Here is a 12,045-nt window from a genome sequence, read left to right on the forward strand (position 1 = left end):
GGTACGTTCAAAAATACAGACTGTTTAGAACTGCAACAAGGAAATGTTCACACTTGGCTTACTCCTCGGGCAGATCTACCCATAATGCCGAAGTAAGCTTTTCTTGTATGGATAATGAGAAAGTTTACAATCACAGACCTGATATGGTAATTGAAAATGGAACGCAGAATTTTTACCAAGATAAAACTTTCCGTTTCATCTTGTACCCTTCGGTATCGAATTAATGACGGGGTTTCCCGACCGGCTTGGCAAGTGTTAGGAAAGTGATATGTGTTTGTGAGCCTCGTACCAAGCAGGCAAGATGCAGAGAACACAAGCAGGTTCCATTAGTCAGTCACCGGCTATGTTCGTTCCGAAATCCTGTCCAACGAGCCTCTTCATCCCGGTCGAAGTTATTTATTAAGGACGTTTTTTAATTCGTGTCAGCCATTATCATCAATTCACTCTCAACACGAGAGGTCTCCACTGCTGCAGCGCATTTAAGTGCACGACTCCAATTGCCGCACTGTCAATTCCCATTATGAAACATGAGCTCTGAGGAGTTTGTGATCTTCAATATGGCTTTTGTGGTGTGACATTAGAATTTAATGACTGATTAGCATTTTGATAAGTATTTTCTTGTGCCTTGAATAGCATGAATTGTAAGTATATCATGTAAAAGGTGTGGTATTTGAAAAATGTGCAATTACAGTAATTCTTTATGCAGCAGAAACTGATTGCAAAAACAGTGGCAGAAACATGCGTTTCTATTTCAGCTCAGAAAAATAATTCATCTATATTTTTGTTCTACAGTTTAAATAAATATGAAACTGGAAGAACTAATATTTTTTTGGTAACATTATAGTATATCTTCAAATTTACAGGAGAAAGTACTTACGGAAATCATTTTCTGTAGCGTTGTGGAAGTTAGTGAATGTAGTTTTGATTCATTTTAATGCGAATACATGTTGTTTTCTGCGAAAATCTCTGTCCGACACGCTGTTTCTGCTGCCGTCATTTGCTTTCTGCACGAGAGCACAATGCTCTGTGTGTTACGATGACGTAACCCCATAGTCAGTGTTTCAAACTCGACGTGTTTTCACTAGAACATGACGTGTCGAGTATTTTTTTTTAAACTATGCTTGCCTAACCTAATTTAACCTAACCTAACCTTACGGAAAATGGTTTTTGGGGCTAACGTGAATGTTTTTTTGGGCTAACGTCAATGGTTTGTGGGGCTAACGCCAATGGTTTGTGGGGCTAACGTCAATAGTTTGTGAGGCTAACGTCAATGGTTTGCGACGTATTAGCATAATTTCAAATCCGGGCACAAACGTAGGTATTTTCCGGTGAACGAGGTTGCAACACTGCATAAATCGAGAAAACACTCGCACAACGCGCCCTAGACCAGTACGCTATCGCCCGCCATAATGTGTTACAGAATCGAAATAACAAGTAACAGTATGTACTCGTAAATGTAAGAAATAGACATTATCTTAGTTAGAAATGCATTATTTCACCTTAGGAAATGTTCCGCATTCCAAAATAGTACGTTAGCAATGTAAGAAAGTGCGAAATATATGATTTATAGGTGTCTCACCCATACTATAATAGTACCATTTTTTTTCATTAAACATGAGCCACACAATGTGGATTTTTATGAGTTTTAATCTACTTTCATAACCTAAATAGGAACTTAAAAACATCATAAGCATGTAATTACTGAATGCATAATTGTAATACCGCCCGCATAGTGCAAGAAATACTATGACTGGGGTAATGCCACGGAGGCGATAAAATCATGATACACACCTTGGCCACCAACGTTTTAGTTACAGAACTGAGGATATTATATATTTACATACAAACAGCATTCCCCAAGAAAAATAAAAAAAATACAATGTATAACGCCCAGCCCCTTGAAATACTACCCTCACTACTTTTCGTGTTATTCCACTTCGGTGGCCGAACACGTTGCTATCGGCTTACGATCTCGCCACCAAAGTACAGCGTCTTGAATAACGTAGTGTGGAAAACGACCCAAGAAACTGGCTCCCCAGACGATGACAACATAGATGGCATTGCGATCAGCACAGCTGCTAATTTTCTTATGAAAGTAATGCGGCTTATTTAGTTTTTGGAATATATTGTGTAGATTTGTTTGTCTTGAAATGCGGTACGTGAATTGATGGAAACAGTTATATTTGTGGAGTGATTTGCAGTCACGAAATGGTATTAATTTGGAAAGAAAAGTAAAATAAAATTAATAAATAAATAGCATGCGTAACACAAGAAGAAACATCGCAATATGATTCCGGACGTCAGGTGTTGGATTGTGCACTAGAGTTTATTTTTCTATGTTATTAGAATATAAATAGTATCCTAAGAGATATTTTATACTGAGGTGACAAGCACAAGTGTCGCTTGAAAGCGAGCCGTTGGTAATCAATGCAGCCTTTCGAACCGTAGGGACACAAGCTCTGACTGCACAGTTTCCTGAAGGAGATTTTAGATCAAAGCGACACGCGACAAACGATACGGAGATTTCACACCAAGGCTACTTTCATACCGAAGCGACACGCGACACATTTCACTTGGAAACGAGCCAATCAAGATCAACATTTCACATCGTAGCGGCATGACGGGCAGCACAGGCTAGCGGTCGGTTGGTGAAATCCTCAAACGATAAGTGTCGCGTGCCGCTTTGATGCGCAATCTCCCTAAAGCAAGACACTCATTGCATCGCGTATGCTCTAACAACAAACCACGGCAACACGTTGCAAGCTATTGGGGAAAAGGGCCCAGTATTAGCGACACGTGTGGCTTATCGTGTCGCCTTAATCTGTTGTTGTAACATGAGGTCTATCGTGTTGCCTAGATCTGCCGTTCACACAATTAGCAGCAAACGCTTGCTAATAGACTAAATGCACGAATCATGTCGCTTGTCACTTAGTTGGGAACTCTCCCTGTGGCGCGTCGCTTCGGTCTGAGCACCCTTCCTTTAAGGAGCTATCAGACCGAAGTAACAAGTAGTACGCGAATCGGCATATGAACGTATCGCTTGCTGTTTGGATCTTCATGCGCAATGAATTCTATTTTACAGTCTGGAAGTGTTTGTGTCGCTAGCAGTGGCGTGCCTAAGGGGGGGGTGGAGGTCATAACCCCCCTTTTGCCCAGTATTCCTAAAAAAGGAACGTCAAAGGCAGGAAAATATAGTAAAATGAGGTAGATTATTAAAAAATAAGTGTAGGTAACCCCTCCCTTCTAAAAATTCTGGGCACGCCACTGGTCACTAGTCACATCAGTGTGAACATCCCGTGTCGCTTGTCCCATTGGTCTGAAAGTTTCCTTACACACATGTCGATGGCACTAAGGAAGTTTTGTGGGTTTCCCCTTGTCGTTTCATGTAATCGTCATTATCATCATCGCCGCGATTGGTTTAAAGCGGAAGAAAAGAGACCAAAAATACAAATGCTTCAGTGTGTATATCTTTAAAACAAATGATGATGATGATAATAATAATGAACCTAATTCATACACAACAATTTAGTTACGAAGAGCATTTCACGCGTATATTTTACCGTATTATTATTGAAAGTAACGATAACAGGACGTGGTCGACTGTCTAGAATGTTCGTTAATATATTCGCAACCACTGTACCAAATATCATAGCAATTATCACATTCATAGAAATGCTTCATGTAAAAGAACCTGACGTTGCAGCGAACACTCAATTTTCTTCCATTATAAGCAGCTGTGCCGACACCAGCGCCTCTAGCGGTATCATATTCGAGTGGAACCAGCCAGAGAGCCCAGAACAGTGCCATTTTCCACACTACTTCATTCAAGGCGCTGTAGCCAAAGGTTGCAGAGGTTCGAATCCTAGGCTACTGCCGGCCTCCGTGGCGGAATGGCTATCAAAACGCGCTACGTCGCCAGTGGTCCCGGGTTCGAATCTCGATCTGGACAGTGGCGGCGATTGGGTTCCAAAATCGGTGAGGCAAGATGCCAAAACTGGGGGAGGGGGGCCAAAGACAGTATATTTCCCTTTGTAGATAAGGTTTAGCAAAGTGCGGTGGCAAAATTGGCGAAAAGTGGAGGGACAACTGCCCCCTCGCCCCACTTTATCGCCGCCACTGGACCTGGGCATCGGTGTTCTTTGTGAGTGTCTCTTTCTCAATTTCATTATATCATCACATATCCCTAACGTCGTGATTGGCCAAAAATGGCAGAAAATCTAGTAGGAATCAATCATTAACTCCTAGGATGATTTGTATGTGTCTCTCAGGCATATATATTGCTTTCTGATTGTCCTTTCTTTCATCAGTGTCATCTAATCACATTCGTCGTCGCATTTAGACCAAAGAGTAAGAAAAGGAAAGTAAAGGAACAAGTATTAGTTTTCTAAGCAGTGTGTAACTGTGACTTAGAAATGCTACAAGACGTTCTTTCTTTCATTCTATAGTAGAGCTGGACCAAAGGCTAACCGTCATATACTCACATTAATGGTCCTGACACTATGACTGAGGTTGTCTTCTGAACGGTACATTATTTCCTAATTGCAGAAGTTCAACAAAGATACCATTGCTACCTATTATAAGATGAAGGAATCGTTTACATAGTATCTTACCGTAGATGGCCGAGTGAACTTTCTACCAGATGATTCGCCTGCTATTTTTCTGTCTCCACATGGTGCAGCTTTATCTGAAAAAAGAAAATAACAATAAAGTAAATATGAGAAAGGATTTTAAACGGAGACATCTATGTTGACATTTGCATGCTCGTTATAACGTATACGCATCTAATATTGGTAGTTAGTTTAAGTGCTAGTTAATGAAATTGTTTCTGTTATTTGCTTTATAGTTCAAGCAAATACGCCAGGCATAATTTATTTCGTTCTGCACGTAGAAGTTTGAGGACCAGACACCAGCCACCTCGTTCTGTATGTTGCAAGTCCACTTTTTTTGCCAAAAGTCCACATCACATCCTGCGCTTAAAAATAACTTGTTTGATAATCAGCTTCCAGATCAATAATCACTGACTTTACTGTTTGCGCCTTGAGGTTTTGGGATTATTTTTAATCATTAATCATAGGCTATTGGTCATATGTTAGGCATTAGGTTTGAAATTAGTTCGTAGAATATTATTGAGCTGAAATTGCCATTGGCCTGTCTTGCTTCTTAATTTAAGACAGTTTGGCCTAACCGTTAGTCTTTCTGATATTTTTCTTCGTTTAGTGAAACAACAACAAACAAGTATTGTATTGCTTTGCTTTCAGAAATTTAGATTAAGCATAAAATCCTGTGTGGCCCATTCCTTTCCTTGTTAAGCAGCAGGTGTTCAACAAACAAGTTTGTCCTCAAGCTCCACCATGGCAGGTCATTTATCTCAGACCTGAACTGTTTTTTCGACAAGTGAGAGAGCTGTTAAACAATTATCTTTCACCAATAAATCTATGTTTTTGTGGCAGGTCTTTCGAAAAGTATCTGCCGCTACCAGTGACGACACAGAAAAAAATTAACTGAAAGGGGAATGGGGCAGTCACAGCTACACATACCATTCTTCCAAAATACCACCTCTTGACTCTTATGCGTTCTTGTGAAGTGAGGTAGATAGTTTTTGTAATGTATCATCCATACAGAAAGAATTAGTATGATACCTAGTTGCACTCATCTTGTGGCAATTCAATTGTTTCATTGGTAACTACAAAATTTAACTGATACGATTATCTATTTCCCCATAAATTTGAGATGTAACAAACTGATAATAACATGCACACTATATTATTAAGTCGTAAGCCTAATACATGTAAAAAAAGCTCAATACAAATTCTACCTACCTTTAGGCAAGCACTGGTTCTTTTCCTCATCATACACAGTATCATTCTTGCATCTCAATACTAGCACCTTGATATCGTAATCTTCTTCTACACACTGATAGAAGAGGTTGCAGTATTTAGGATGGCGTCGGAATCCAGTAGGACAGACTATAGCATATTGATCCTCTTCCAACTTCACTGGGCATGATCCAGGTTCCTCAGTCGAAGATTCTGTGGTTCCTCCTTCAGTGGTAGTTGTTGAGTCTGTGCTGCTTTCTGTAGTGGTTCCATCTTCACTGCTTGTAGTTTCTTGCTGATGCTCAGTGGTTCCACTTGCTGTTGTGGTTTCCTCACCGGAACTGGTTGTAGTTGTTTCATTGCTTGATTCGGTACCCATTGTTGTTTCAGAATGTGTTGTTGTTTCTGGTTGCGTGGTTGTTCCTGAGTGTGTTGTTGTTTCTGGTTGCGTGGTTGTTCCTGAGTGTGTTGTTGTTTCTGGTTGCGTGGTTGTTCCTGAGTGTGTAGTTGCTCCTTCAGTTGTAGTAGCTTCTTGGCTAGAAGTTGTTTGCTCTGCTGAAGATGTCGTTTCCTGAGCATCTGTTGTGTGATGCTCTGTGGTATTTTCTTGTGTCGTTGTCTCTTGACTTTGTGTTGTTGTTTCGTTGGCCTGCGTTGTCATTTCCTGACCCTGCGTTGTCATTTCCTGACCCTGCGTTGTTGTTTCGTGACCCTGAGTTGTCGTTTCATGACCTTGCGTTGTTTGTTCTTTTGCGGTTGTTGTCTCCATTGCTGTTGTAGTCTCCATTGCCGTGGTTGTTTCGTGAGCTGTTGTTGTGCCTGCTTCCGTCGTAGCAGCAGCTGTTGTTTGCTCCGCCGTCGTGGTTTCAGCTTGTGTTGTAGTTTCAGCCTGTGGCTCTGGGGAAGATCCACCACATTCCCGTTTCGGATACACTGATTCCTCATGATTACATGTGTCCAGACTTGGATCCCATATTGTGCCTTCTGGACAATCGAAGAAGTATACAGAGTATCTTTCACCCTTGTCACCATCCCAGTCAACACAGCGATAGAATTTCTTGCAGTCATCAGGATGTGGGTAGTAGCCTCCTGATGGACAAGTTACGTTTCCACCTGAGCTAGCAGTTGTTGAACTCTGTGTAGTGGAGCTACTGGATGAAGTAGAGCTGCTGGTTGTGGATTCGGCAGTTGAACCCTTCTCTGTTGTCGACGATGATGAGGAGGAGGTGGTGCTCGAAGTATTGGAGTCTGACGTGTTAGACGATGATGGAGCATTACAATCTCTTCTCACATCTCGTTCGTGATTGCAAGTGTTGATTTCTGGATCCCACAGAGTACCTTCTCCACATTCAAATTCGTATCTAGTATACCCGCCTTTACCATTGTCTACACATCGATAGAACTTCTTGCAGTCGCCTGGTTGGGGGTGGAAGCCTTCGGAAGAGCATTCTCCAGAAGGTGGCTGCGAAGTCCCATCTGAACCTTGCTGACTGCTCTCAGTTGAAGTGGTAGTAGACTGGTCGCCGCTTTCTGTTGATGAGGAGCTGCCATCTGTCTGGGAAGATGTTTCCGTTGATTCGGTCGTACCAGAAGTTGAGGACTGACCTGCCTTGCAGTTCCTTTTAACATCCCGCTCGTGATTGCAAGCAGTGATATCTGGATCCCAAAGGGTGCCTTCCCCACATTCGAATTCGTACTTAGTATATCCGCCTTTGCCATTGTCCACACAGCGATAGAACTTCTTGCAGTCGCTAGGGTGAGGATGGAATCCTTCTGATGTGCAGGCGCCACTTGATTCGGGTTCTTTCCCACTAGAGGACTCTGTGGAAGATGCACCACTTGATGATTCTGTAGGATCTTTCTCACTAGAAGACGTTGTTGAAGATGTTTCACCAGGTGACTGCGTGCTCTTATCAGAAGATTCTGTACTAGTTCCATGTCCATCTGCTGAAGATTCTGTCGAGGATGTCTGACCCGAACTGGAATTTGAAGAACTAGATGGAGCATTGCAATCTCTTCTCACATCCCGTTCGTGATTGCAAGCATTGATTTCTGGATCCCACACAGTACCTTCTCCACATTCGAATTCGTATCTAGTATACCCGCCTTTACCATTGTCTACACATCGATAAAACTTCTTACAGTCGCCTGGCTGTGGGTGGAAGCCTTCGGAAGAGCATTCTCCAGAAGGTGGCTGCGAAGTCCCATCTGAACCTTGCTGACTGCTTTCAGTTGAAGAACTGGAAGTGGTAGTTGACTGGTCGCCACTTTCGGTTGACGAGGAGCTGCCATCTGTCTGGGAAGATGTTCCCGTCGATTCGGTCGTACCAGAACCTGAAGAGGAGCTGCCATCTGTCTGGGAAGATTCTCCAGCGGATTCCGTCGTACCAGAACTTGATGACTGTCCTGCCTTGCAGTTCCTTTTAACGTCCCGCTCGTGATTGCAAGCAGTGATATCTGGATCCCAAAGGGTGCCTTCCCCACATTCGAATTCGTACTTAGTATATCCGCCTTTGCCATTGTCCACACAGCGATAGAACTTCTTGCAGTCGCTAGGGTGAGGATGGAATCCTTCTGATGTGCAGACACCACTTGATTCGGGTTCTTTTCCACTAGAGGACTCTGTTGAAGATGCACCACTTGATGATTCTGTAGGATCTTTCTCACTAGAAGACGTTGTTGAAGATGTTTCACCAGGTGACTGCGTGCTCTTATCAGAAGATTCTGTACTAGTTCCATGTCCATCTGCTAAAGATTCTGTCGAGGATGTCTGACCCGAACTGGAATTTGAAGAACCAGAACCTGAAGAGGAGCTGCCATCTGTCTGGGAAGATTCTCCCGCGGATTCCGTTGTACCAGAACTTGATGACTGCCCTGCCTTGCAGTTCCTTTTAACGTCCCGCTCGTGATTGCAAGCAGTGATATCTGGGTCCCAAACAGTGCCTTCCCCACATTCGAAATCGTATTTAGTATATCCGCCTTTACCGTTGTCTGCACACCGATAGAACTTCTTGCAATCGCTAGGGTGAGGATGGAATCCTTCTGACGTGCAGGCGCCACTTGATTCGGGTTCTTTCCCAATAGAGGACTCTGTGGAAGATGTATCACTTGTTGATTCTGTAGGATCTTTTTCACTAGAGGACGTTGTTGAAGATGTTTCGCTAGGTGACTGCGTACTCTTATCAGAAGATTCTGTACTAGTTTCTTGTCCGTCTGCTGATGATTGTGTCGAGGATGTTTGACCGGAACTGGAGGTTGAGGAACTTCCCTGTGAAGAGCTAGATGGCGCATTGCAATCCCTTCTTACTGCCCATTCATGATTGCAAGCATTATTATCAGGATCCCATACAGTTCCTTCTCCACATTCAAACTCATATTTAGTGAATGACTTCTTTGAGTCGTCAGAGCTGACACATCGATAGAATTTTTTGCAATTCTTTGAATCTGGGAAGAAACCTTCTGATGTGCATTTGTTGGTGCCACTAGATTCCTGCTCAATCTCATTTTCTTCATCCGGAGGTCTTTCATCTGGTGATGAGCTTGGGGTTGGTGATGACGTAGATTGTGATGATGACGTTGTAGATTGTTGTGATGATGGCGTTGTAGATGATGTTGAAGTTGTAGACGATGATGATGACGTTGTAGATGATGATGACGATGATGGTGAAGCATCGGATGTCCCTGTTGAGGAGCTAGTAGATCCCGTTTCTGAAGAAGAAGAAGAGTCTCCAGAAGTCTGAGAACTTCCACATTCCCCTTTAACAGCCCATCCATGATTGCAAGCATTATTATCAGGATCCCATACAGTTCCTTCACCACATTCGAACTCATACATTGTATAGCCACCTCCAGAACTGACGCAACGGATGAATTTCTTGCAGTTTCCTGGGTACGGGTGGAAACCTTCTGACTTACACGTGGGTCTTCCATCAGAGGATTCCTCCTGTCCTCCTTCAGTTGATGGATTTTGAGTTGTGCTTGAGGATTGACTTTCTTGACTTGTATGACTTGGTCGGCTTGTTGTTGTCGTTGATGTAGTGCTTGAGGATTGACTTCCTTGACTTGACTGACTTGTTGTCGTCGATGTAGTGCTTGAAGATTGACTTCCTTGACTAGACGGCCTTGCAGTTGTCGTCGATGTAGTCGATTCAGATGTTCCTGATGGTTTCTCTTCAGAAGGAGGAGAACCTTGTTCTTGGGATGGTTGTCCAGACACCTGTGAACCACTTTCTGGACCCTCTCCTGGCGATTCGTGGTCTATTTCGTTTTCCTCCATAGATCCAGACCCTGTTCCGCATCGTCCTTTTACTGATCTAGGGTGGTTGCAAACTGAGTGCTCAGGATCAAAAACAGTACCTTCCCCACAGTCAAATTCATATACGGTATATCCTGCAGACCTTCGACCATTAGATACGCAACGGTAAAATTTCTTGCAATTCTTCGGATGTGCGAAGAAACCCTCACTCTGGCATTTAAATTCCTCTGAGTCTCCAGAGGTCTCTGACGACGGTTGCCCTCCGCTTTGTGTGGGTGAAGATGATGATTGGCTACTTGAAGCTGTGGTTGTGCTACTGGTTTGAGGCGCTCTAGTTGTGGTCGTGGTCGTTGTCGTCATTGTAGTTGTTGTACGTTTTGTTGTTGAACTGGTTGTTGATGAGAGAGAGTCTGGGGATTGAGTTTGTTGGTCAGTTCCATTGCTACTTTGTGAAGAGGTACCTGAGCGGCAGTCTCTTTTTACTGCCCACGGGTGGTTACATGTATTCTGTTCCGGGTCGAAGACGGTTCCCTCTCCGCACTGAAATTCGTACACGGTGTAACTGCCACCGGATGTTACGCAACGATAGAATTTCTTGCAGTCGTTGGGATCTGGGACGAAACCTTCCGACGTACACTGTGGCCTGCCGCTGGAATCAGTACTCATCTCTGAGTCAGACCCTGTATCTATTTCGTTAGTCTCTTCTTCGTGTGAGGCGCTAGGTGAGCTTGTTGTAGCGCGTGTTGTTGTGTCTGTGGTACTGCTGCTTCCACCCTGACTTGCTTCGCATCCTTTGACTAAGTTAGCATGGTTACACGTGTTACTACTAGGATCAAAGGCAGTTCCCTCCCCACACTCAAACTCGTAGGCTGTCATCCCTTTATTGTCTCCCCAATTGACGCATCTATAGAACTTCCTACAGTTGTGTGGATCTCGATGGAAGCCTTCAGATGGACATGTGAATCCGTTCCCTGAAAACACAAAAGACAAAACGTTAGCTAGCTTTGAAATACAGCATTTTCTCAAGCATATAACAATGCTAGTTTTCACCAACAATATATGTAATAAATTAATGAATAACTTTTCCACGTGTATCCTCTGCGAACAGAAAGGTTGCATTACTAGGAATTATTCCTTTTAGGTTCTAATACATGGATGAGTCTTTCCAGGATCGTACAGGTTCGTCGGGAGGGACAAACTGAGAGCAAGGTGACACGACCCACCCGAAATACAGCATTACCTCGGTAACTGCTTGCAGGTCAACGATGATCTGGCCTAATCCAATATATATATAGCCCCAATCCCACCACTCACTGACATAAATGTTCTCCGTGAAGGAAGCCCCGGAGGCGAAAAATGCCCGATTACGACCCCCCATGAAATTGTCCCAAAAGGCCGAGAAAATTCAAAAATTGTTCAATAGGCCCTTTCTTAAGGGTGAAAATGCCCTTTTCTCACGTTCTTAGCAACCGTTGCCACGGACATTTTTTGCAGCACACATTGTTTCCTTCAATTCTTAATTGTCTAGCTACATTATATTTCTCACAGATCAATAGCACACAGATGAATGAACTCATGACTTTGAAAAGGTGCCTGAAATAAGGGTGACATCTACATAATAAGGAGTTTCAGCCCATATACAATTCCGTATATATTGTTATACTCAATGCGTAAATATCTACATCGTGCTTGTTTTAATTAAATGTTTAGGGGGTATAATGGCATGCAATTCCTTAGAGCTTGCCGTGTCTGTTGTTGTCCATGGAAACGGACGTTGCTAGGGAACTTAAAGAATGTTTATTTTCACCCCGAAAACTACTGTAAGGGACTCTCTGCTAGACTCTGATAGACTTTTCGAATTTCAAAATGCGTGCATCAGAATTTATTACAGAGGCAAGGTAGGCAAAAGAGGGGAATGACGGAAAACAGTTATTATCCAATTACGTTCAAAAATGTGAAAATGACAAAAGAAGT

General features: G+C 43.0%; 1 protein-coding gene across 2 annotated transcripts in view; it reads right to left on the reverse strand.

The window, feature by feature from the left end:
* Positions 1–12,045, reverse strand: part of Mur89F (Mucin related 89F) — a 122,125-nt gene that overhangs the window by 10,255 nt on the left and 99,825 nt on the right. For both annotated transcript variants that reach the window (XM_083125575.1, XM_083125576.1), the window contains exons 3-4: positions 5,820–11,042; positions 4,611–4,684 (exon numbers count right to left, since the gene is read on the reverse strand). In XM_083125575.1, coding sequence (XP_082981701.1) covers positions 4,611–4,684; positions 5,820–11,042 — 5,297 coding nt within the window. The remainder of the gene's footprint in view (positions 1–4,610; positions 4,685–5,819; positions 11,043–12,045) is intronic.

This window comes from Lepisma saccharinum, chromosome 7 (genome assembly GCF_977018435.1).
Source record: "Lepisma saccharinum chromosome 7, izLepSacc3.1, whole genome shotgun sequence".
In the NCBI taxonomy this organism is placed as follows: domain Eukaryota; kingdom Metazoa; phylum Arthropoda; class Insecta; order Zygentoma; family Lepismatidae; genus Lepisma; species Lepisma saccharinum.